Raw genomic sequence first — 27613 nt, 5'->3', positions numbered from 1 at the left:
TTGCTTTTATGTGCAGTAGTTTTCCGTGTTCAGTTCCATTGTTGTCGCTGTGCGTAATTTTGTGCCATCATCCGTCCATTTTCGTGTCCTTATTCGTGCATCATCTTATTATAGTCGCTCGTCCATTTTGAATCAGTGGTTTTTGCCAATAGTAGATCAATCCTTTGTCCGTTGTCGTTGCTTGGATCAATATTGGGTCATATATCAAATTTGGTTGATCAATCCTGTCTCCCGCAGAAAGGAGAAGAGCGCTGTGGTGCTAGAGGGGTCATAACTCAGGGTGTCCCTGACGCTTGCTGAGATCCCGTATTGGATACATGGTTCATAGTACTGGGGGCAGTTGCATAGAAAATGTTCCACTGTATGTGGCACATTGCAAGTCTCGCATTGCTTCCTAAATGGACCTCCGCCTCCCATGTTATGAGAGGCTTTGGTATGACCGGTTCTCAGCCGCGATAGAATTACTTGAGATCGGTGTTCAGGCGGATCATCCCATCTTCTGGTGTCCCCTTTAATTTTCCGGATAAAAAGAGATCGCAGGTGATTTGGGTACTTGGTTCGTTGTAGTTCGGCCTTAAAACAGATTTGAATGTGGCATCTCTGGTTGCTGGCCGTTGTATGCTGATTGATGGTCTTCCTTCTTCGCTGCTCGTTGGTGGCGTTCACTTCTTTAGTTGAATTTCGGCGGAGACGGAAGACACTAAGAAATAGCAAAAACGAAATCGGCAATCAAGCACTTGATTGGATTCCATCAGGACATCGCAACAGGGCCGACCCAGTGGCACATGGCGATGTAGCTCCAACGATCAAATAGCAAAAAAGTCGACAGGAAATTAACACGGGCTCCGGCAAACGCCAAACAAAACACAACTCGCCCAGGTTAGCATTCTTTAACGTTGGCTCTATATGCACCACAATGGGGTACGCAGTATATGAGGGTTATTCCGAGAATCGAAGTGACTGTTACCACTAGTGAAGTGAGAAAAGTCACGTCGTGGTGACGTGACTCTCTGTGCAAATCGAATGGAGAGTAACGTCACCCCGACGTGACTTTTCTCACTTCGCTAGTGACAAAAGTCACTTCAACTCTCGGCATTACCGCCTATTTGAATGAGTGAGTGTTCACTACATATAGGATAGCGCTTTGCCCACCTTGCCAGCATGTTTTTCTTTTCGTCCTACCGTCATTGAGTGAGCACAGCAATGGAATGAAAACTAAAATGTATATTTAGAAAACTTTTGCTTGCTAGTCCCTACGAAGATTGTATGCACACAGCGCTGTACTGATTGCATGGGTACAACTTAAAAACAAAAAAGGCATTAAAGTAAAATTTCACAATCATTCTATTAAATAACAATAGCAGAAAGAAAATGATGCTAAAATTAACTTACTATAGGTACGGGTTTTTCAGGCTTCACACAGCGACGGACATAGTTTGATCATAAAGATGAGGGAAACGTGCTTGTCGTTTTCGATGGCGTATGTTGAATCTACACGAAACGGAAAATACAAGTTTCAGCATCATAGAAACAAAACAAAAAAGAAGAAGAAGAAGGTATGCATGTCTTACATTCTGGTAGTATCAGAAAATCACCACCTTTTACTTGGATTTTCTGGCCGTTAAGTTGGAAAGAGAGATTGCCCTCGAGGATCAGGAATTTCTGGAAATTAATCATATAGGCGCATTATGTTTTATGCGAATAATGTTTGCCTTGGGGAGTACTTACCAGCAAGAATTTTGCCGTTTTGGTTAGTTTTTTAACAGCCGAGGGAGCGAACCGCAGGAAGCCATAGTTCTCGGTATCGGAATGAAGATAAAATGAATACTGAATTCCGTTACGCTCGCGGTAGGAAAGATGCTCCTGTGAGTAGTGCATGTATTGGCCCCCGACAATCAGCCCTGTATTCTCCAGGCCTGCAGACTGTACGCCGTTCGTCTGCATAAGCTTAATCATCCAGCTGAAGGCTTGCATCTTTTCTGTTGACGAAGTCCTGTCGCTGTTGGTTGTGCTGGGACTAGGATCAATCGGCGGTTGCACGTCGTCCTGATTGAAGAAATAATTAACTTGATTACTCAATTTAAATATATGCGACCAAAATTTACCGTAATCAACACCACCGTATCGTCAGATCGATTCCTCTTCGATGCCGTTGGCTCTTGCGGATCTACCTGCATTCGCTTGCGGCTTTTGGGCTTTGTTACTCTCTTCTGATTTTGTTCTTCTGCATGTTTCTTGGCTTCTCGTGTTAGTTCCATGAATTCCTCATCCGTCAACTGCCGATAGTTAGGCTTCTCGTAGGCGGATTTCAAGTTGGGATTTCGCTTGATAACCATATCGGCTAGTCGACGAGTTCGCTTGCTGCGGCGTACCTCCGCTTCTTCGTCACTTTCAACTCTCCGTATATTTCGAGGGCTAGCAACGGTGTCCACTTTCTTGCGCAGCTGTTGGTTGTAGCTATCCTTCAGAGATTTTTTATTCGGTACCCAAGTTTCATCATTATCATCATCTATATCCTGGTAGAATCTTGGTAACTTCTTTTCCGGTTTCTCCGTAGTGTACTTTTCGTGATAATCACGAGCATTCTGTTCCTTCCGCCGCTTGCTGGTACTCAGAACACGATCATTAGGCTCAAGTAACGGTGGTATGTTGTCGTTACATTCCAGATGCGTTGCTCCACCAAAGGGTTCCAGTGTGGGGGGGTTGCCGTCGGAATATATCCGCCCTTTGCGTTTTTTTAACGGCAACGGATGTGCGTCTTTATGGAAATCCGAGAGCGAGTCCTCTCCAGCTTCAACATTGTTTGCTTCATTAGATTGGTGAACAACTTTCTTACTGTTTGCTTTTGGTCCGGTTTGAACTGCTGCCGGTTGGACAGCTGGATTAACTTGCTTGCGTGGTCGTCCTCGCTTTTTCGGCTGAGTTTGTAGTGGAAGTACGTCTACCGTTTCTAACGGCGTCCGGGAGATTACCTGTTCCTAAAAGTAAGGCATTATATTAGGGCAGATCTCGAGGAAATATGGTGTTTCACATGTAGAGCAGTTTCACGCCAAATGACGAATCGGAAAAACTCGACCTTCTCCGATGTGCATGAAACTTTGCATAATTGTTTGTTATGGGTAATGATTCATATTTATGCTTAAATTTGGCCATTTTGGATCTAGTAAAATTTTAAAAATGACGAATTTGAAATTTTTTATAGTAATGTAGCACGGAAACGAAATTTCTGATTGAAATCACGTCTGAGACAAAGCTGTAGAGAAAAATGATGCTTTTTAGGAGAAAATATACAAAACAATTTTTTTAGTAATTACAATTCAAAATTCAATACAAATTTTGCAATCCTAAATATTTCAAAATGTCTTTTTTTAGATTTTTGAAAAAAAGCTCATAAATATGTAATACAAACTTTTGAAATGTTTAAAATTATGGACACTTCGAAATTGACAAAAACCGTAGAACAACTACAACTTTGTCTCAGACAGAGGGCTGTTACTCACTGAGGCAAAAAATGTCAAGAACTCCATAAGACATGACCTATGAGCATAAATAATTTTGATTTCATTAGATACTTATATAAATTCCATAGGCATAAGTTATGCATTTCATAAGCACGACTTATTAATGATTATCGTAATACATGAGATACTACGCGGGGTTACACTTTTAACCTAGTCTTTTTCGCAAGCGTTGATAGACGTGGGAACAAATCACGGAGTCAATACTCTGAACGATTCCGGTTTGCTACATTAACTGTTTCAAACGCCAAACATATGATTTTCCCAAGGGGTTTGTCACTCCGCACAGTGTGCCTAACAAGCTTGGGCACACCTGGAGACAGTCATTGGCACTGGTTGGTACCGATATGGTTACAATTTTTCTTATCTTTAAAGATACTGGCAACACTGAACTTCTGCATGTGTCAAAATTTGTTATTGATGTTGTTCAAAACACAACCGCGAATCTCTTTTCGTCTCACACACTGAGCCGGGCAAAACGTACTGGTTTCGTTGTACGACACTACTGTTATTTTTTAGTTTTTCCTCACGCGAGCGTTTTTCCTCACCAAAGTTAGTTGGCATAGTGTTATAGACAACAAGTGCGCGAGTGAGGAAGCCGAGCGCTTTGATTACGGTCCATCTTTAACTCATTCTCATCGCAACATCAACATCAGCAAAACCATCACCACTATCGGCATACGAAAGTGCGACAAATTGCCTACCGAGTCGACCGAGGCACACCAGCTATCCCCTGTTACGTTGTTGGGAAGCCCTCCCTGGCAACGACTCGTTTACCTGTTTGTGAAAATTAATAAATGTTCATTCCACAATCGCACTTCGTCTAGTACAGACGTTTAAATAAACCTTTCTCCGTTTTTTCTTGTTAAACCATATACTTCGTTTGGAGTCTCCCGTTTGTCCCTTCAAGAGGTTATGGGCACCACCGCGAAGGACGTTTCGTGCAACATCCCGTTGCTGCGTGGAAGCGGAGCTGACTTCCAAAACTGGAGTTATCGAGTGCGCCTGTTCCTGGAAGCCAAAGGCGTCACGGGTGTGCTGACTGAGGTGGCTCCAACGGAACAAGCTGCAAAGAAGAAGTTTGAAGAAACGGACCGGATCTCGAAGGCGTTGCTGGTGGGTTGCCTGTCGGAAGAATGCCTCGAGATCGTTCGAGAGAAGGCGACCACGAAGGAGATGTGGGTCAGTCTGGAGGCGGCTTATGCAAAGAAGTCTGTCGCGAGCCAAACGTTAGTACGGAAGCAGTTGGCTTGTTTGCGGATGAAGGAAGGGGACATGCGGACGCATCTACTTGAATTCTACGGGCTCGTGAGAAAATTGAAGACGGCCGGAGCAACTCTGGCGGAAAGTGATCTGGTATCGCAGCTTTTCTTGTCGCTTCCAGACTCTTTCGATCCCCTAGTCACGGCCCTGGAGAACGTCGCGGAAGAAGATTTGAATTTGGACCTCGTCAAGCAGCGTCTATTGGCTGAAGAAAGGAAGCGATCCGACCGGCAGGGCGATTCAGTTGAAGACAAGTTGGCAGCGTTCTCGGGTGACTCAAGATCCCAAAAGAAGTCCCAGAAATTCCTCGGTAAGTACCACAAATGCGGGCGTCGCGGCCACATGAAAAAGGATTGTCGTGAAGCCAATTCAGCGAAGAAGGATGCCATCAGTTTCATGGCCGATGCAAACATTGCGGAAAAGCGGCCTGGACGAATCCTTTTCCTTCTTGATTCCGGGTGCAGTGACCACCTGGTTGGCGACAAGTTCGTTTTTGCTGCCCTGAAGAAGATGACCTGTTGCGTGGAGATCAAGGTCGCCAAGGAAGGAGAAGCTATGCTTGCTGAACAGATTGGCGAAATCAACGTGACCAGCAACAAAGGTGTACATTTCAATCTAAAGAATGTGCTCTACGTTCCAGAACTACGTGAAAACCTGATATCCGTCAGGAAGATGGCCAATGCTGGGATCGATGTCTTGTTCTCTGGAAACGTAGCAGTTCTGAAGAAAAGTGGTAAGTTACTGGCCACCGGACACCTTCGAGGCAGCCTGTACGAGCTTGAGCTATCGTTGGCGGAAGTTGAAGCGAACCATTACGAAGTATCGATTGGAAACCTGTGGCATCGTCGACTGGGGCATATCGGCCAACGCGGATTGAAGACCATGACCCGGAAAGGAATGCTAAAAGGTATGAATGAAAAAAAACCAAAATTGATTTCTGCGACGCCTCCGTGCAAGCCAAGCAATGCCGAGAACCGTTCAACAAAACGCGAGCTAGGGCCAGCCGGCCGCTGGAGCGGATTCATTCTGATGTTTGCGGACCGATCGATCCGCCGGCATGGGATGGTTCTCGTTACATAGTCAGTTTCATCGATGACCATTTCTCGATGATATATTTGCTGAAGCGCAAATCAGAGGTATTCGAGAAATTTCAGGAATTCGAAGCAAAGGTCACAGCTATGCTGGGAAAGTCCATTTCAAGAATAACGGTGAACTTGGGACGAGAGTACTGTTCCACAAATCAGATGCAGTTCTACAAGAGAAAAGGGATACAGATAGAGACAACGGTTGCGTACACGCCCCAGCAGAATGGTGTAGCGGCGTTGGGTCAAACAACTGCATCTCTCCAGTCTGCTGGCGCCTCAGTGTAGAAGGTATATCGTGTTGCTGTTGTTTTGTTCTCACCATGATCGCATCTCCCTTGTTTTCTTGGTCCAACATTAAGCTGGTGCATAATTAGCATAATTGTATGGAGGTCTCCTACACAACAATAGGCTTCTAACGCTGCTAACGTACCGCAACAATAGGACTGTTTCCCCTATTATATATAGGCCCATGGGTTGTTTTTCCGGCCCAAACAAAAAACATTCCGAGGATCTCTAAGGATCTAAAAACATTTTTCGGCCATTACCGATATTTTCAAGGTGACACCAATTAAACTGCGCGTTACCGTTGATTACCAGAAGTAGGCTAACCAAATTGTTGCGTGCGAGTTTTTTTCATTGGAATACTGAGTCTACATACCCAGAAGTAAGGTAGAAACAGCGACAAACCGACATGAATGACCATACAAAGTATCATCAAATTTACGATCAAAGCACAAAACTGACATCTGCCGCCATGTTCGCGAAAATGGTGTATTCTAGACATACAAAATGTATGACTTGGTTCGTGTCTAATCTATTCCAGGCAAATTATTTTTATCTAGATAACAAATTTATATGTTTTTGACAGATGGGATCACTGCACATTTGAAGCCGCCGTTATGGATTCTCGATCAACGGTTAAGTTTAAGTTTCATGTCGGTTTGTCGGTGGTAGAAATTGAAGGAGTGGTCACCGAAGCGAGTTTGACTAGTGCAGCCCAGTGGCAGGCGCGTAGGCAACATGTTATACAGTGACAACGGGCCCATTACAGCAAAATAAACGATTTGAGCCCGGGACATGCTGCGTACTGTCAAACGCTGCTGTTGGTATAGGCCTTGTCACTGGCCTGGACTAGTGATGATTTCTTGGGTCCCGATTCCTTCGGAATCTTTAAAAACCGTGCTTTCCCGAAGGTGAAGATATTGGACAGCCTTCGAATGCAGTCAGTATCCGTCGTAGGCTCCAAAAAATCTTATTCCTTGTCAAACTCGTTTCGTGTAACCTTTTCGGGTTCAGCGTTACCTCACTACGTAGCTATTGGCAAGGTTCGGCTACCTGTACGTCTGTTTGTACCTCGGGTAATGAACTACTCGAAATGTAAACAACTTGCTCGCACATCGGACTACTGCTCGAACAAACTACGCTGCAATCAGTGTGACGAGCAGCATCAAGAGAGTCCTTGCAGTTCTCCTCCAATATGCGTGTATTGCAAGGAGAGCCTGTATACCCTGACTGACTGCCCGAGGTATAAACAGCAGGGTGACAACATTAAGCGGTCTCTGCAAGCTCGCTCCAAGAGAACAATAGCAGAACTCTTGAAGAATACCGCTTCATTTTCTCAGACCACTTAAGAAAAAAAAGTAACACTTTTTTTTCCATTTTGCCAGTTGATGATCTAGACTCAGACTCAGAGGGTGGTGAGGGTAGTCCGTTTGTCTTTAAAGGCAATACGAAAAAACGAGCCAAAAAACACACCACCGACAAGCTTGTAAGGCCCCTCTTAGACAAATCAAGAGGTAACGGAAATGCCATCGAAACCTTGTAATTACAACAAGGACTTTCCGTCATTTCCAGGATCATCTAAAACCTCAGATGTCCCAGTTTTTGGCCAGAAAATCAGCTGAAAAATAATCAGCAAGAACATGCCCCCATGTTCACGTTTTCTGGTATTGTGGTTGTGGATAGCTTCTTCAGAATATTCAATATCTCTGACTCAACGAGGAGCATTATTAATTCTTTTGAAGCAATTAGCTTCTGGTGGTTCTTCATTGCATCTATCATATCGTTTGATGGATAACTCTCCGAATGAGGTCGGGGATATGATCTCTGTTCTTCAGTGGAACTGTAGAAGTCTTGTACACAACTCACTCTCTGATTCATTTGCCCTTTGTGAAACATGGCTCTCTTCAGACAACGATCGTGCTTCTCGGGATCAACAAGCTCCATTACTTTTACAGAATCGATCTGCCTTAGGTGACAGGCATTGAAGTTGGTGCATGTTAGGTTAACATTCGAGGTAAATGTCTCAGAATTGCCTCAGTATATCTTCCACCGAGAACTGCGATTTCTTATTATGCCGGTTATGCCGGAGCCACGCTTGATCTTGAGAGATTTTAACTCTCACGGTACAGACTGGGGGGAACTGTATGACCAGGACTGGCAAATGTCATTTGCAATGGAAGATCTCACGAGATATTTACAGAAATACGTGTGTCACTATCATCGGATGAGAAAACGATGATAGAGATTTTCTTCAAAATCCCATCGAATTTTTTGTCATGACAGAACGTGAGAGTGTTGTGATCAACGTAATTACTAGCTCATTAATAGCAGAATTTAATAAAATAAATATTCAATAAAAGCTGGTAAACGGCTGGACAATACTGGCTGGTAAATACGGACCGGAACAATCGGCATAGACCCAAGCAACGGAAACGGACTAACGATTGGAAACACGGAAAATGGAACTGCAAGTCTCTCAATTTCTTGGGCATTCTTTCCGATTTATTGAGGGTCCGCAAGTTCGATATCGTAGCGCTGCAGGAGGTTTGCTGGAAGGGATCATACGTATAGGGATGGTTATACCATCTACCAGAGCTGCGACAATACACATGAGCTGGGTACAGCTTTCATCGTGAAGGGCGAAATGCAGAAGTGCGTGATTGGGTGGTGGCCAATCGATAGCAGAATGTGCAAGTTGAGGATCAAAGGCCGTTTCTTCAATGTCAACATAATCAACGTGCACAGCCTTCACTTAGCAAGTGATGATGACGATAAAGACGCTTTTTACGCGCAGCTGGAACGGAATACGACAGCTGGCCAAGCCATGACGTTAAAAATCGTCATCGGTGATCTTAACGCTCAGGTCGGCCAGGAAGAGGAATTTAGACCGGTTATAGGAAAGTTAAGCGCTCACCAGCTAACGAACGCTAACGGCCTTAGACTCATCGATTTCGCCGCCTCTAAGAACATGGTCATACGTAGTACCTACTTCCAGCATAGCCTCCCATATCGGTACACCTGGGGATCAACCGCAGCAGACAGAATCGCAAATCGACCACGTTTTGATCGACGGAAGGCACTTCTCGGACATTATCGACGTCAGGACCTATCGCGGCGCAAATATCGATTCGGACCACTACCTTCTAATGGTCAAAGTGCGCCAAAAACTTTCCGTTTCCAACAACATTCGGTACCGACACCCGCCACGGTACAATCTGGAGCGACTGAAGCTGCCCGAAGTCGCAACTGAGTACGGGCAATGCCTCGACGCAGCGTTGCCGGATTGAGGACTGCTGGAGCAACGTGAAAGCAGCCATTAACAGCGCTGCTGAAGGCGCCGTTGGGTTCGTGGAGCGGTTCGACGAAGAGTGTCAGACGGTTTTGGACGAGAAGAACGCAGCGCGGGCGGCGATGCTGCAGCAAGGAACCCGTCATAATGTGGAGCGATATAAACAGAAACAAAGACAGCAAACCCATCTTTTCCGGGATAATAAGCGCCGCATGGAAGAGCTGGAGTGCGAAGAAATGGAGCAGCTGTATCGTTCTCAAGAAACACGCAAGTTCTACAAGAAACTCAACGCATCCCGCCAAGGCTTTGTGCCGCGAGCCGAAATGTGTCGGCTTAACGGACGAACGTGAGGTGATTGAAAGGTGGAAGCAGCACTACGATGAACACCTGAACGGCGCAGAGGCGGAGGACCAAGGCGGCAGGAGGAATGGCTTCGTCGGTACAGCGGATGAGGGGGACATGCCAGCTCACACGATAGGTGAAGTTAAGGATGCTATCCGACAGCTTAAGAACAACAAAGCAGCTGGAAAAGATGGTATCGAAGCGGAACTTATCAAAATGGGCCCGGATAAGTTGGCCACTTGTCTGCACCGACTGATAGTCAGGATCTGGGATACAGGAGGATACCGGAGGAGGCGACAAACTAAAATGTGAGAACCATCGAGCGATCACTATTCTTAACGCGGCCTACAAAGTGCTTTTCCAGATCATCTTTCGCCGTTTATCGCCGCTAGCAAGCAGATTTGTGGGAAGTTATCAAGCCGGTTTTGGGAACGGGCGATCGACAACGGACGAAATCTCCTCCAGATCCTCCAAAAGTGTCGTGAATATCAAGTCCCTACGCACCACCTATTCATCGATTTCAAGGCCGCTTAGAGCTATGGAAGATTATGGACGAGAACGGTTATCCCGGGAAGCTGACCAGACTGATCAGGGGTACGATGGATGGTGTACAGTGCTGCGTGAAGATATCGGGTGCGTTATCGGACTCGTTTGAAACTCGCAAAGGACTTCGACAAGGCGATGGTCTTTCCTGCCTCCTGTTCAACATTGCGCTAGAAGGTGTTATGAAACGTGCGGGCTTCAACATGCGGGGCACGATCTTCAATAAGTCCAGCCAGTTCATCTGCTTCGCTGACGACGTGGAAATTGTCGGAAGAACGTTTCAGGCCGTGGCGGAGCAGTACACTAGGCTGAAACGTAAAGCAGAGAAGGTTGGATTAAAGGTGAATACGTCGAAGACAAATTATCTGTTAGCTGGAGGAACCGAGCGGGATTGGGCTCGCATAGGCAGAAGCGTGACAATCGACGGGGATGAGTTTGAGGTGGTGGATGAATTTGTGTACCTCGGATCATTGCCGGAAGTCGTGCTTACTACGGACTCCACAAGACCCTGAGGTCGGGTAAACTTCACCTCCGTACTAAATGTACCATGTACAAGACGCTGATAAGACCGGTAGTTCTCTACGGGCCCGAAACGTGGACGATGCTAGACGAGGACCTGCAAGCACTGGGTGCTTTCGAACAACGAGTGCTTAGGACCATCTTTGGCGGGGTATGTGAGAACGGTGTATGGAGGCGAAGGATGAACCATGAGCTGGCGCAACTCTATGGCGAATCCTGTATCCAGAAAGTTGCGAAAGCTGGACGGGTACGATGGGCGGGACACGTTTTAAAAATGCCGGACAACTATCCCGCAAAAATGGTGTTTGCCTCAAATCCGGCCGGTACAAGACGAAGAGGAGCACAGCGAGCAAGGCGGTTAGACCAAGTGGAGCAGGATCTTGGAAGTGTAGGACGGTCAAGAAATTTGAGACAAGCAGCCACGGACCGAGTGAATTTGCGTAACATTGTGATGCAGGTGCAATCCTGAGGGATATCGGGTGAGTATCATGTACTATGGATCAGTAAAAACGTCTGGGATTGAAAAAAATATTCGAGATACCATCGAAGTCCGAATAATTCAAGCTGATCTTTGCATTAGATCCTAAGTAACATTGACAGATTTTCTTCGTTGACTTTCTCTTTGTATCCCCATGGCCATGTAAAGACAATCCCAGGTATTTCCAGCACACAGATCCATAAAAGAAGCTTTTATCTAGCATCTAATACGACAAACACAACAAGAACGAAAGAGAAAATCGACGAAGAGAATCGATCAATGTTACTTAGGACCAAATTCATTGTTTAGCTTGAATTGTTAACAGAATTCGATTAAAATACAAAAACAAATTATAAGGATTCAATCAAATTGCCGGTTGTTTTCGATTCCCGGTTCAGTAACAACCACCCTGTGGATACGAAATCAAGCCAAGCTCCACCTGGGACTGAACTGGCACCATGGCACTGATATGCGATTCTTCATTCTTGCATCCGGACCTAATCCGTTGCATCAAATCTGACAGTTAGAGCATAGGTTTAGCTAACACGATCACAGATCAAATCCGGATGCATTGTGCATGACCCTTCAGTCCCCGGCTTGAACGTTATGTCTGTAGAATATTGTTCACTAGACTAGGAAAAAACTAAAAAATTACCTCTTCATGGTTCGGGTCTGCGGTTTCCTTACTCGGCATCTCCGGTAAGCTGGCTAGCTGCAGATCTTCTACTCCGTCGGGATTCAACCTTTCATCCGAATGTTCATCGCTCCTCTCTGAGATTGGTTCAACAATCTTTTCAGTTGGATCGTTGTCCGGTTCATCAGTGTTCGGATGTTTCTTACTCCTGCCGATTTTGCTTCCCGCGACTGGTGGATCTTGTGCATCGATTGGTGTCAGTCTTGCATCCGGATGCTCATCGGCCCTGTCTACCACAGTTGGTTCAGCAATCTTCTCTGCTGGATTATTTTTCGTATTCGTGACGGCTCTTCCAGCTTCAACCTCCATGTCTATTGGGTCTTGCTCCTGGTTTGAATTCAACCTTTCATTCGAAAGCTTGTCGACCTTTTCCACAGGTGTTTTAACAATCTTCTTACCTGGATTGCTCAACGCTTTAGTTTTCGTCTTTATCTTCTTTTTGAGGACTTTTTTACTTCTAACTTCAGGGCTTGGTGGTGCGTTCTGCGTCCGATTCTGTTCCGTCTCCATGTTGTTCTCCGTTTCCAGTACTTTATCTTTGTCGATAATGGAAAGCACATCAGTATCATTGTCTGCAGATTTCCTCAATAATTCTGGTTGTCGTCCCAAATCTGTGCGCTCATCAAAACCGGCAAAAGCTGGTTCAGAATTATCTGATTGGGAATCAGAAAAACATTTGTCTAGCTGTTCATTAGCTGCTGCTTTTGTTAGTTGTTCCCGACAATTGCTTCCGACTTCCGTTTGCTCGTCTGCCTTCTCTCTCGTGCCCTTCGCAAGAACAGTGTTGGATTGCAGCTCGTTGGGTTTATTATTGGCCTTTTCTATCGCCGCCCTGTCCGAATCGGTCAACTTCTCTGGATAATTATCCACCTTTAGCTTCTGGACAATGATCTTAATGTTTCGCAACACTGCAGACGATCCCTCAACACCGTTGAGTTGCACAGGTTTATCACCTATATTTGACGAGGCGTATAGTTTCCGCTTCTGTGCCGTCGTGAGCTGTTTACTTTTAGTCTGTTTAGCCGTATGTGGTGCAAAAGGCTTCACAACAGTATCAAAGTATGGATTGGTTGCTGGATCAACGACAGCCTTCTGACGGCGTGTCTTTTTAACGGGAATTAAAGTTTTTCTGGATGCCGCAGTCACCATCGGCGGAGGAGGCTGATCTCGGAATGACTTGGCAATTTCCATCAAAGTTCCCGACACACGCTCCGGGGTATCGGGAGGAGAAGGCGGCTGCTGACTGGGAGTAGGTAGTTCATTCTGTAGCCGTGAAATCAAGGCATCTTCGTTCTCCCGTAGGAAACGACACTTGGCCGAATCGGTAAACTGTGTTGGGGGCGTGAGTACTCTAGCGGGCGAGACGTCAAGATTTCCTTCCATTGTGCCATTGATGGTTGTCTGTGGTGGCGGGAGCTCTACCAATCGTTCCGCTGAGTCTTCCATATCGGAGATGTCCGTTGGATTGCAGATGGTTACATTAGTAGACGGTTGGGTCTCGGGAATATCGATGAGTGACGGTTGTGATTCTTTAACTGGCGACGGTTCCTGATCTTCTCTTTCTCCATCTTCGTCGTCATCCTCATCGTCCCAGTCTGTGATGATATCTACCAACTGAAGATCGGTCTTATTGTCCTTGGTACAGGTCACAGGTGCCAATAGTTTATCCGCATTTTCCTTGTGAATTCGAGGGGTCCTAGTCTCGTACCACTGCACCGGTGCTTCGTCGATCACATTTATCAGTGGCGATGGTATTCGTTCGTGAATTTCAGTCAGTCGCTTTTCCAACTCGTCATCCCGGACAAGCTCGTTGTAGTTTTCTTCGATATCGTGAGGATCGCACTCTCCGTCATCGCTGTATACCTCGTCTACCACTTGATACTCGCAATCCTCGAAGTCCTCATCGTCACTCAAGTCCGAACTGTCGTCAGAAGAACTTGAATAGTGCGCTTCCGGGATAGATGGTGCTGGTGAAATCTCCCGTTGCTGCACCAGTTGCTGGGAAAATGACACTCGAAATGAATGGCGCTTTTTCTGGGACGCCGAAAATGAATCCTTTAGTATGCTCTTAGTTATAAAACTAGCCGCTGCGTTTTGATGTGGTAGCGATGGCTGTTCATAACCTATCGACTCTTCGTGGTTCACCGGTTCTTCTTCTTCTTCCGATTGTTCTTGATTCACTAGCTGTTCCTCTTCCCTCGACTGTTCCTGTTCCACCGGTTGTGCCTGTTCCGCCGGTTGTTCATGTTCCACCGGTTGTTCCTCTTCCAGCAGCTGTTCCTCTTCCACCGGTTGTTCCACTTCCACCAGCTGTTCCTCTTCCACCAGTTGTTCTTCTTCCACCAGTTGTTCCTCTACCACCAGTTGTTTCTCTTCCACCAGTTGTTCCTCTTCTATCGGTTGACTTGTATCAGGTGTTATAATTTCGTTTGTATCATTTGCCTCTTTATCCGGCAAATTTTTGAAAGTGACGCTAAGCCTCCTTGGTATAATTTGATGAGCAACTTTGGGAGATTCTCCTAATTCTTTGACTGGACTAGGTGTTTCCGGAATAATCATTTTAGGTGACGGCGGAGCAGGCACTGCTGGTGTGCTGACGACTACCACTTTCTTCGTTGTTGCTTCTATAGGAGCTTGTGAACAGGGAGCAAGTATTTGTGGTGGGAGAACTGTATCGATAGGTAAAACCGGTGCTGCTGGGACTTGCAGCAAGACCACTGGTTCCGGCACTGGCATCTCCAGTGGTGGTGCTGCTTGTGAACCTACACGGTCAGATTCTGAAATTCGTGGCGAACTCGCTTCCATGATAGGTGAGATCGAAGTAGTGAACGCGGATATAAGAGTCTGCGAAGAGCCCGCTTCCGGTTTAGGGGTACTGGACGTGATCTGCCTGAGCAGTTCGCATTTCGCCATATTTGTTCGATGGTACTGATTCAACAGTGCTTGGCGGTTCAGGTTACTGACGCCTGAGTCAGAGGACTTACTGCCAGATTTTGTAGACGCGAGCTTTAAATCCTGAAGGACCACCCTCGGAGACAGTGCAGGGTCACCCGGTTTCGCGGAAATCGGTTCGACCGCAACGTTTCCATTCTGTACCGGTGCACTGGTGCTCGCTATCGGTGCCGGTTCAGCAGCAACATTGGTATCAGCAGCAGGCTGCTGTGGTGACTCCGGCAGCGGATTAGGATCGGAAGACTCCATGTCGAAGTGGAATATGGGTTTAGGCTGAAATTGCACGGCATTAGCGAACTGGTTCTTATGTTACATTTAAATCGCAGGCACTTACGATGTTCGCTGCCACTTGTTCAAATATATTTTGCAGCCGTACGCGACCGCCTGTTCCTCGTTTCTTCCTAAGGTAGTCGGCAAGTTTGGCGCCATTGGACGAGGTGAATATGCTGTCCTCTAGCAGATTGTCAATGTCGGACAATCGGATCGGTTCTCTGGGGAGGAAAAGAATAAGAAAAAAAAACGATTCAATTATAGGATATAAATCCAGTTATCTACTTATAGACGGCTTTATTCTTAAGATGTTTAGTTGACGAACATGTCATTCAGATTTGAACAAAATATAGAAGTCGATAACAGAGGCTACCACTGTTTTTTTTCTAGTTACACAATCTTGGAATTCGGAAACCAGATTTCAGATTTTCCAGGAAATCGTGGGATCCCGGGATTGGAACAATAGCTTGAATAAGCGTTTTATTTTCCTAAAAATACGTGTTTTCCCAGATTTTATTCGTTAAGGATAATGGAATACCTACATGCTTGAGTTATGCTCGGAGTCGAGTGTTCGGAAAAAACTACAGGTCTACAGGTTCAAAAATTCATTGCTTTATATTTTGGCGTTATTAATTGTTATTACTGTTGTTTTTGCATCAGTGGATGGAACTCTACCACAACATGCGTAAGCATGCTATCAATTGACATTTGAGCTGTTGTTGAGTTTTAAGCTGGAATGATTTTTCTGTGCACGAATTATTACCACTAGCCCGAAACAACAGCGCAGCAAGCAAACAAAGCGTCTTTCTACTAGAAGATCAGATCGTCAACTGATTTTGAAGGTTTAGATTTTTTTTTTTTTTTTTTTCCTTTATTTACAAGGCTTTCAGCCATTGGCTGGTTCGCCTTGGGCGTGGGTTTAGATAAGGAACATTTATTTCAATGAAAACTACAATAATAACAATTTCGATGTACATGTATAAGAAGAATGATGGTTATATGCACTATAGTTGTATTAATTGTAAAGACCAGAATTTATCCATCTATGGTGTGATATGACTCTTCGTACATATGTATAACATTTTATAAATCGCATTATGAGATTTATTTGCACCACTTTTTTCTCAGTTATTTTGCACCAACTTTTTTCTCAGTGTGCCTTGCGTGTGTCATTGCTTGTGTTTGCTTGTGAATAATGGCATTTTGGGTATCCCGGTTAATAAGACAGTTTGTTCAAATGGTTTATTTTGAAGGAACAGTACAACAAGCAGTGGAATCCGAACCAAGGTGACGATCTAGAGGCACCAAAGCTGGACTGGCTCGACCGGAGGATCCCACCGAGAAGACGATCGAGTTCCTCCGACCCCTGCAGGTACTTTGCTAAGACAACATCGAAACGCATCTGAAATCTATACAGCCGTTGCTAATGTTAAAATTCCGGAGAGCCTGGATCATTCTGGAGGGGGACACGTACCCTAGGCACCCCCATTAGCTACGACAATAGTCGGGGTCCAGAATCCCGCAGCAACATTAAAACTAGGCTAGCCGATTTCGAAGCGTTCAGACCTAAAAACTATAGAGTACCTAAGTAGTGAAGGGCCGTTTCCCTTCCTTTCTTCCACACAAAGCTGCAGTGAAACGGACACAATTTTTTTTTCAGGGTGTCTACTCAATCCAAGGAATCAAATTCCCTGAGTTTTCCAGGTTTTTCCAGGTCGGATGAAAAAAATTCCAGGTGCATACAAATTATACACATTATTATTTTATCTATTTATCCATCTGGAATCAATTGTTCAAACTTGGGCGTTGGTACTTATAAGTCGGCACAGCAAAAAAGTTATTGAATATTACAGCAGAACAGATAAACATAGGTTGTTTAATATTAATTTGTACATGCACCAATAGTAAATACTTCCATCATGAATTACCGGAAAATTGCTCTAGTTTCGGCAGACGTATTTGCTTTTATTATTTTAAATAAAATGAGAAAGAGAAGGTGAACTTTGTGGAGTAGAACATGGTTGCTCAGGAGGAACACAGGCAGGGATCTGGCTCATCCTTCAAGAGCTGTGATATGAAGATGAAAATGGATTTCAAAACCTCGCCAGGATGATAAAACCAACTTTAGACAAGCTAGTGGGAAAAGTTCTCACTAGATCTACATGATTCCTTGAGTTCTGAAAATTTCTGTTGACAACTCAATTCTGCAAGATCTTCAAACCTTCTGACGTCCCTGAAGTTTTGTTTCTGTTCTCGGGTAAAATTTCTTTAAAGAACAACAATCTTTCCTGACGATCTGCAAATTTCTCGGTAGTTCTACAGATTTCTTTGAAGTTCTGTGTGTTCTTCAGAAGTTCTGCAAATTTTCCTAAAAATCTACTAAGTTCCTGAATCCCTGAAGATTTAAGATCCTCGAAGATCAACAATTATCTCTGATGTTCACAAAATTTCTAATAATCTACAAAATTCTCGAAAGTTCTGTAATTTTCTCATGATTCGATGAATATCTGCAAATATCTCTGAACATCTATACAATTTTCTAAAGAATGAAAAGATTATCTAGAAATTTTTGAGCTTTCCTGAAGTTTTAGGGGTGTTCTGAAGTTTTTCTAATTTTTCTGAAGCTGTGCAAATATCTCTAAAGATCAGCGAATTTACCAGAAGTTCTGTAAATTTTTTTCAATATCCAAGAAACACAGTAAAATTCAGAAAATTTATTTAAACATCTGCTAATTTTTGAGTAGATTTAGTTGGAGGCGAAGCAGCCTAAGGCTGAAAGCCTCCTAAATAAAGCTAAATAATAATAATTTTTGAGTAGATTTACGATCTACCCTCTGAACTTTTCTGAAGTTCCTAAAATTTATTTCAAATTCTGTAGAGTTTTTGAAGTACTGTATTTCTGCTCTAAAGATCTACGAACTGCCCTGAAGTTCAATAAATTTCACAGTAGATCTCCGAACTTTTCTAAAGTTCTTTAAATTTCTTTGTGGATTCTTGATCTAAAGATCGGCGAACTTTCCCTAAGATCTGTGAGTTTTGCTGAAGTTTTGTAAATTTTTCTAAAAACGTACGAACTTTTTGACGTTCTACAGACTTCTCTTAAGGTCTACGGACTTCTCTGAAGTTCTTTAGATCTATCTATTTCCGACTTCCATGGAGTTCTGCAAAATATTGTACAGGGTGGCGAATTTTTGCAGTAAATTTCAAATAGTAATTTCTCATGCTTGTGCATCATGATTTAGATATATTTGGCAGCACTGGATAGCTTATACTGTTAGGTGTAAGATTTAAACAAACAATATTGAGTAAACGTAAAGATGTCGAAACAAGAGAGCAATCTGTCAGCCGTTGTCGCTTTGTTGCGCGCCGGAGTATGCATGAAAGAAATAATTCGGTCGGTAAATGTGTCTGAAAGAACAGTGTATAATATTAAAAAAGGCTTGGGAAAGTGATAAGACGGAGCACCTGCTCATACTGCTAATAAAGCACAGAAATGGCTTACGGAAAATATTTCGTAAATTTGGGAGGAAGAAATTTGGCCCTCAAGCAGTCCCGATATCAATCCGTTGGATTATTTTGTATAGGGCGTCGTCCAACGGGATACCAATAGAACCCCTCACACCACACTTAAGTCGCTAAAAGCTAAAATCAAGGCAGTGATGACATCTATGGATCGAAAATTTTAAAACGTGCATACTGCAGTTTCCGGAAGCGTCTAACTACAGTCGTCGAAAGGGAAGACAATTTTTTTGAATAAATTTACTTACAACTTCCATATGTTGCGAAAGAAAATAAATCGCACAAAATTCATTGCTAGAATAACTTACTGGTGTATTTTTTCTCAAATATGCCATTTACTGCAAAAATTCGTCACGCACCCTGTACTTAAGTACTTAGCTGCGATTTGTTTTTGGAATTGAGGTGCTTTTCATTTTCATTTGCATTTAACGAATTTTTCTGAAGATCTCACATTTGTGTGAAACTGTGAAACTTTCTGTCAAATTCCTGCAAATATCTTTAAAGTTCTGTAAAGTTATCTTAAGCTCCGTAGCTCTATTCCCAAGATTTACAAAAAAAAACTTGAGGCTCAATAAATTTCTCAGTAGATCTGCAAACTTCTCTGATGTTTTGTAAATTCCTCTCGGGTTACCCTGAAGATTTGAAACTTTCATTGAAGATTACCTAAAGTTGTCAAAATTTATCTGAAAATATGTGAGCTTCCTTTCTTTCTTTAGATCTACAAATTTTCCTGAAATCATGTAAATATTTTTTTTAAATCGCCGAACTTCCCTGCAGTTCTGCAATTTTTACTGAAGATCCATTAACATTTCTGAGATTCTTCTGATTTTTTCAGAATTCCTGTAATTTTTTTTTCCAAGTTCTGGAGCTTTGTTCTGAAGATCTACGAACTTTTCTGATGTTGACTAATGTTTCGAGGATCTCCAAACTTCTGTGAAATACTTTATATTTCACTGTAGATTCTTGGACTTGTCTGAAGTTATGCGAATTTCCCTGAAGATTTGCAAAATTTCGCTTATAGTTTTACAAATTGATTTGAAATTATTTTTGCTTGCTTGAAGTTTTGAAAATTTCTTTGAACATTTATCTGAAGATCTACGACCTCTCTTGTGATTTTGTTTTTATGAATTTCTGTTAATTACTTTTAATTTGTTTGTAGTTCTGTTCTCAAGATCAACGAACTACCCTGAAGCTCAACACATTTCTCAGTAGATCTCCGACCCTCTCTGAAGCTCAAAAAAATTATATGTAGGCTCTCAGACCTGCTGTCTGGCATGCTTATTCTTATACAATACATGCTTCGTATGCTTCCTTTTGTCGGTTGCCAGTCTCTCTTCTTCGGTCGTTTTCTTTTTACGACGATTTTGATCCTCCACATACAAATCAGTAAAGAGCGAGCGTGACAAGACTCTCTGAATGAACTTGTCTCGTTCGCACACGTTGTCTTAGCTGTCAGATGCTTGTCAAGTTCAGTGTACTTAAGAAACGTTTCGAGAAACTGAGCGAAAAACTTCTTTTGAATTACGAATGAAGTGATAATTGGAAAATTCCCTGAGTGGAACCAAAATTCCCTGAATATTCCATGTTTTTCCAGAAAAAAGTAAAATTCCCTGTAAATTCCCGGTTTTCCAGGTTTTTTTTTCAGGTAGTAGACACCCTGAGACAGTTATGGAAAAAATGCTGTGACGTGTGCGCGTAGATACATCCGCGTAGTAAACCGATTGAATAAGTAAATCCGGTTCGAACGAGACATGTAAATTATGTAATTTACGAAAACCGCGCGAATTCCGAAAGCCTTGCGAGACAACCGAAGCGAGAAAAAAGGCTTATTATCACTTAAAGAATGCCACCAAAATAAATGTGATAGCCTATATGTTGGCAAGTTGATTAATTTTGGTTTCCTCTCTAAATATTCTACTTATTTTACTATTGAGATTTGTTTCAATTTAGTTATTTTGCCGCACATATCAATAATTTCAAAATTTCGCGACCATACCGAACAAATTCTAAACAACATAAGCTCAAAAAACTTTTGGTAAGTGCAACCGAATTGCGAATCGCTTCTGCGTAAGCTCCGTAGACGTAGGCGCGTTGATTCCGACAGCCGCGAAAAGTTAAACATGTATCGATGCGTCAATACCACATAAGAAAAGATCGATTTTACAGTCACGTAGGGTTTAGTTCATCGATTAACATTGACTGCTGTTTACAAATGTAAGTACTTCAACACTAAGAAATAAGTGCACTAAAATGCTTTAAAAGTTATTAATTGTCACATACCTCTAAGTTGGCTTATTTCCTAAACTATTCCTCTCCTTTTTAATCTGCTTAATGCTATTGGTCTGCTTGCGTTTTCTTATTGAAGTTCAAGACTAAATAGGAAGATTTATTCTACAACTTTAAAGGTTAGTTGCCTCGGACCCCCCGCATCCAATTCTTTTGTTAATCTACCTAATGTTATTAGACTTTCTGAATTTTCTTATTTAATTTCGTTTGATGATTATGATATCTCATTAGTCTAATTTAATAAATAATTGAAATCTATAAGTCACCTAATCAATCATAACCCATGCTTTATTAAGTACCAGCACTTATGCTTGTAATCTAAAATCAAACGTGCTTCAAGTACTTTTGCTTTTGACCTATACCTATTTATTATATCTTATCGACCCAAGTGACTAAAATGCTTCATTTTGAAGTTAGTTTCCTAGCTGGTTTGTAAATTATAAAGGGTATATGCGCCAACTATGCTCACACTATGTCGTACCACAAAAAATCACAATAGAAGCACGCCACAGTGGAAATCCCGAGCCATAGTTCAAACACTTATCCCAAATCAAAATGAAGCACATATAGGGTCTTATTACGGGTGTCACTACACGGTGATAAGTAAGTGATACTCGGAATAAGAGCCGTGATTGCCGTACAAATTGGAATCACTTCACCGTGACAAGTGACAAGTTTTCACCGTGAAGTGACCAGTGCTGATAAAAATCCTTTCTTCTACACTCAATTTAGCTGAAAATGAAGAAAACCATAACAGATAGACCAACTACCTGCATGAATTTGAATTTTGATATAAACAAATTCCCTTGATCTAGGCAACCTCTGAGTATCAAAAATAACATTTGTTTTTCTTCATTTGTGGCTGGATTCTCATTATCGCCTCTGTTGTTGTAAATATTGATATTCGTCTTCATCTTGGTCGGGATGATATTGAGGATCAAATGCAAAATGATTATTTTCATTTAAAACAAATATAGCGCTGAAGAACGTGGTTTTTATACATAAGTAGCCGGCAAATTATTGCCTCAAGCTGAACTGATGATAATATCGATGATTTAGGCAGTGTGGTCGACAATATTCAAAATAATCATTTTGCCCAAAATGTCGTTGATTATTTTGCTTTTGAGGATCACTTCTGATTTTCACAATTTTGGGTTTGATAATCGAGCACTGGTGAATATCAACAAACGCATATTCGTTGATGTATAATAAACTCATTTGTTCATTTCGCTCGTTTCGTAACTACGAAGATGTTCAAAACAAACGCAATTCATCGACACTGGGTTGAAGCGATACTCCTTGCATGTGATGGTAAATGATAAAAACAGACACTGGAAGTGACATCCGTAATAAGCTCCATAAGATTAGTCACAATACCATGCATGTACAAAAATGGTGTTTGACATTGTTCTCTGAGTAATACCTCAATGAAAACAACAATGAAAGCTTGTCACGCAAATAGAAGGAGCACTGTTGGGCACTTTCTGAAATATTTCAATAGTAGGGGAAATGGCTCTAATGGATCTAAGGTTGGGCCCATCGCTAAAAATCTGCTATTTATCCAGTGTTGGCAAAATCAGAAATCAATTGATATTTTTTCCGCTCTCTTGCGCTCGCAATATCACGCGTGATATTGTAACAAAATATCATGCTTGATATTGATTTTACAAGCTCCTTTGATATTGCGAGACGATTCACAACGTGCAAAAATCAAGCTGAGAATTGACTCGACACAAAAATGATTCCATTAAGGTGTATTCAGATCTGAGCGTACATTAGCGGAGCGGAGCAAAATTTGCGTTGGAATGAGAGAGACAACTAGTACTTTTCTCCCTCTCGTACCTTCGTAAAATCTCTCTCCGCGCGTGAAATATCGCTCAGATCTGAATACAGCTTTACACATCGTTTTCTTAGAAAGAGAGAGAGAGCATAGTTTGCTATCTCTTTTTAATCTTCACCGATGGCAGACGCGAAGGGACTTCTGCAAGCCATTATGGAAGTTTCGGTTGCATTCGGGTGTAAAGCAAAAATCATTAAACTCAATCTCACCACAGTTTGGTGAGATTTGCAGTTGGTGAGTTTTGTTAGCTTGATATTCCGAGCTGCGATATCACAGCTTGCAAAATCAACCGCAGTAGTTTGCTTGTTGATTTTTGTCTACGAAAATCAAGCGTGATCTTGGGCGTTGGTGAGATTTGGTGAAGCAACTGTAAACTCTAGAGGTTATTTCTATCCTTAACTGTAGCCAGTTCGATTTTGTTTGCTAACCTGGTCAAAAGGTCTTATCTAATTATCTTAAAGATAAATCGTTCAGCTTAAACCTTTGTAGGGGTAAGAGGTGGGAGCATCATCATCATCATCATAAAGAGTTTAACGAATTCAGTTACGGTTCCGAATTAGAAGTGTAGAAAATTTCAATATTCGAAGTATTTCTAAGTGCGTGTCTGTGCTAGCACAAATAGTGGGCTTAAAAGCGAGCTTATGTTATAAAACCGTTTCCACTACAGTGAACCCTTCATGAGTAAATAGTCTATGTGTCGATATCGACTTAATGGAACCATGCTATAAGTTGTTAATCCTTGCATCTCGATATTTCAATGAGCCAAACAGTTAGCTTACATAATAAAGGGGAACGGGTCTGGCATAGTGGTTAGCCTCCATGCCTCTCCAAAGATCACGAGTTCAAATCTCATCCCCGGACAAGTCACGAATGACGACCTAAACTATGTTGAAGTGAAAATAATAATAAAAGAAAAGCTATTCGAAAACGGCAAATCAATCAAAAAAATAACATATGTTCCGGATTTTCTAGAATTCTTCAAAACATTCTCTTCAAACACTGACATCCCTAAGTGAAGTCTTCGATTGCCCTTTTCGTAATATCAACAATATTTTTTTTTGTCAAAATGGAGCTGACTACCGTTTATTGTCAGTACGGGCCATTGAAAATACATATTCGAAGTGTTTGCAAAACAAATCGAATAGTGTGCACGCCCTTGGTTGCACCTTGCAAACATCTCTGCTAGGATATTATTCATTCAAATCACCACATTTGATGACTCATACGTAGATGGTTGGTGTAAATATTTAAACTAGCTCTGACTGCTTCACTAGAAGATTACATCCTTTTCTACCGACACCCTCACTTCACGATCCAGAAATCAACCATAATCGAAAGTCAATCAAACGATGCCTTTCACTACACCAGTCAGTAGTAGGTATATCTCCCACACATTGAAACATTGGGGCTGCAACGTCTAACAATATTAAATTTAAAATGCAACACTTTGTTTACATTGGCAAATCTTCTTAAATTATTGAATAACGCAGCTCCCCTTTGAACTTGTAGTAAAGGTCATGCGTCGCAATACAACTTTCTCTTTGCATTCACGGATGGCTACTTTCTAATAATCTATCTGCTGGTGGGAAATAACATCTACCAGTAACAATTTCCCAGCAAGCCACTATGTCTTCACAGTCATGCATTTCCTTATCAGTCAGATCCACGACTGCATTTTCCACCCACGAGAAAGAACAAAATACGATCCCTGCTCTCCTGCTGAGCAAAAATCCATAAACCAATATATCTGGAACCATGGAACCATCTCTCGCACGTACTTTTCACTCTGCTTGATCTCGTAGAACCATTCGTGGGGCGATTTCATCTTATTGCACTACGCCTCGTAACAGCAGCACCACCGATCAGTAAACATTCACTATTCAAACACGTCCCTTCAGTTGAACGTAGTGCACTTTAAACAATCCACTTCCAATCAAATAGTTGCTGTACAATGTAGTCGAATGATTCGTAGGCAAATGATGCTGTTGCTATTCCATAGCAGCTGCTTTCGAAGGGTAAACAAAACAAGCGAAAATCCAAACGTTATGCTGTTGGAAGCGACCTACAGTGAACTGAAATGCCCGGTAAGTGGTCTCTGGGCACCTCGTCTTCCTCCAATAGGAGGAAACTCTAATCTGCAGGATTGTTGAAAACTTTCCTATTGCATGAGGGAAGCCACCCAGACGCAGACCAATCGCATCAGCCAAGTACTTACCTCGGATTGAAGTCGGACATTTCGAGGCGACTCAGGGCCACGAGATTGCTGAAATCAAATCTATCTGATGGCAAGAATCGTTACTGAACTATTTGGAAATAGGTATATCATCTTTTAATGGCACCACACAGGAAATTTTCTGGTTTTTTAAGTGTTTTTCGGTACACAATCCGAGAGATTTACCAAGAGTTTGGTTTTTTAGTGTTTTTTTTCTAATTATTTTTCGTTGGCAGCAACATAAAAAGGAACGCTGTGAAAAAGGAGCAGCGGGACCAATGGGTTCAAAACAGGTGAAGCACAGAGGAATTGGCGTCTCTTTTGTTCCTCCGGTGTTTAATTGTCGTCATGACGTAGGACGTCAAACTTCTGTATCCAACAAGAGGAACAAAAGAGACGACAAATCTAGACTAACATTTGAAAGGGGCGGAAGAACCCAAATCTAAACAAACCATATCAGTGCTAACATTTGAAAACGGCACAAAAGCCATTTGTAAACAAATGGTTTGTGGGCCCTTTACTCACTACTTGAAGTACACCCACGCGACACAACAGCAACATCGGGTAGGGGAAATTTTCCCCTTCCTGACGATGCTGTTGGTTTGCGTGGGCGTTCTTCGGGTAGCGAGTAAAGGACCCACAAACCATTTGTTTACAAATGGCTTTTGCGCCGTTTTCAAATGTTAGCACTGATATTTTACCACATGTAGAGAGACAATGTTAACAAACTACTCGATAACCACGAAAATATCATTTCAAATTATCAAAAACATTTCTTTTTACATGGTGTAGGTATTTCCAATTTACAACTGTGCAAATTTTCATTATGTCGAGAGTAACATTCGTATCGATCCGAGAGAAATATAGTTTTGTTTTGATGAACGAAAAGTTATTCATATTTCCAATTAAACACATTCAATGATAACAATGTTTAACATATTAAGCAAGGTTTTAATCGTGCAATGCAGATCGCTTGCTTTCATGCTAAAAAATACTGGTTTATGAGTCAAAAGTTATTGTGCGTCTCGTTATACGTCGTTTGGTGGTCCCCTAATATTACTTAAGTCAAACTGTATTTACCAGGATAATCGGAAGAATTATCAATCACGTCTCCTTACGTGCAGCCCATTCATCATTTTAGGACCACCGAAATCATCTTAGCAACAAACAGTTCGATTTATTCACTTTGATAATAAGAAATCGAAACGACGAACGTACACTTATCACGGATTTCTCTGCGCTCCCTAATAAAAATAACAATAAAAGAGAGCTTAACGACATGTTCGAGGCACCATCTAAACCATTTGTGTGATAGTTAACCCATCCGGGATACAGTTCGTTTATGGTATCTGTTTATTAGGGCTGTTACAGTACAGTATATAGTATAAAGTGCAATAGCAGGAGCTTCGAATGACACAGATAGCTCGACTTTGTTTACCTTTGTTACTTTCGACTTAATGGAAATCTGCTCTTGATTTACTATACGTCAAGCACATAAAATCATCCAGAAAATGGAAAGGATTAATTTTTAGGACTTTAAAATTCGGAAGCGATTTTCTCGATATAGTGATTTTTGAATTCCGCGCCTTTCAAATGCTAGTCTAGAAATTCTCTGGGATTCACCTCCCTTTTTATGGCACAGACCTGTTGGTCCATATTTGAACTGATGGGTTCACCTGTTTACCACAAGGGGGGGAGGTGGCTGTCAAATACGAACAATCGTCGCCTACCTCGCATAACTGGGATAACTGGTTCCAAACGTAAACAAGCCATAAGAAACCTACAGCGTTTGTTTACCTTTGGAACCAGTTTCATACAAGAATGATCAGTAGGCTGATTTGACAGCACGTCCCCCCCCAGGTTTACCACTCCTTGGGATTTGACAGCTCGCTTTTAACCGTTGGTTAGACCCAATGATAGAAGTGAACTGGTATTAGTAAGCGAAAAAACTGGTGACGTCACTACTTGCTCTGAGTATAGTCCTCTCCACGCGGGTTCGTATTGGTGCGATTTGCGATTTAGTAAGATGAATTTTTTTGTTAGCTGTGAGAAATTTTTTGTTTGCTGTAAGAACTGTCATTCTAAAGTAAAAATAAACAACAAAACGAAAACATTCCCTAAGCTTGTACGGTAACAGTCAAATACTCTTTTATGAGTAAAAGTAAACCCATTTTTTATAAAAGTGGCTTTACTCATTTATGACTAAATTATTTTATTAACAATGAGTTTCTGCTAACAGTTACTACTTAATTTGCATAATAAATTACTCATTAATTAGTAGTACCACTTTTATTGACAATGGGTTAACTTTTACTCATAAATGGGTGTTTGATTATTACCGTGTACATGGCAGTATACACTAGTATGTGTAAAATAATATTATTAGATTAGTGTTCGTGAGATCCTGCTTGGAGAACTCAATAGACCTTTTTGACGTTTAATCATTCTTCTCTATCTAGCACACATGAATGGACGGTTTGTTTTCCCACTAATCTGTTTTCTTCTTGCTCGCACTCGTTCG

At 42.1% G+C, this 27613-nt stretch overlaps 1 protein-coding gene across 2 annotated transcripts; it reads right to left on the bottom strand.

Moving 5' to 3' along the window:
- Positions 1-1160: 1160 nt before the first annotated feature.
- Positions 1161-25282, bottom strand: LOC135700198 (titin-like). 2 transcript variants are annotated; one of them, XM_065220623.1, is made up of 7 exons: positions 24659-25063; positions 15300-15456; positions 11975-15238; positions 2106-2978; positions 1729-2046; positions 1572-1662; positions 1161-1491 (listed from the first exon to the last, which is right to left on the bottom strand). In XM_065220623.1, exons 1-7 carry the CDS (start codon positions 24703-24705, stop codon positions 1409-1411), a joined length of 4833 nt encoding a protein of 1610 aa, XP_065076695.1. In that variant the 5' UTR covers positions 24706-25063; the 3' UTR covers positions 1161-1408. The 2 variants fall into 2 exon arrangements, with proteins under 2 accessions (XP_065076695.1, XP_065076696.1); XM_065220624.1 differs by lacking the exon at positions 24659-25063 and adding an exon at positions 25096-25282 and having other exon boundaries at positions 1163-1491.
- Positions 25283-27613: the final 2331 nt, after the last annotated feature.

Source organism: Ochlerotatus camptorhynchus, unplaced genomic scaffold (assembly GCF_037179485.1).
Source record: "Ochlerotatus camptorhynchus isolate MF236.1 unplaced genomic scaffold, CSIRO-AGI_Acam_v1.1 ptg000130l, whole genome shotgun sequence".
NCBI lineage: Eukaryota > Metazoa > Arthropoda > Insecta > Diptera > Culicidae > Ochlerotatus > Ochlerotatus camptorhynchus.
The sequence above is the reverse complement of the archived record's forward strand: the minus strand, read 5'-3'. Positions and strand labels throughout refer to the sequence as shown.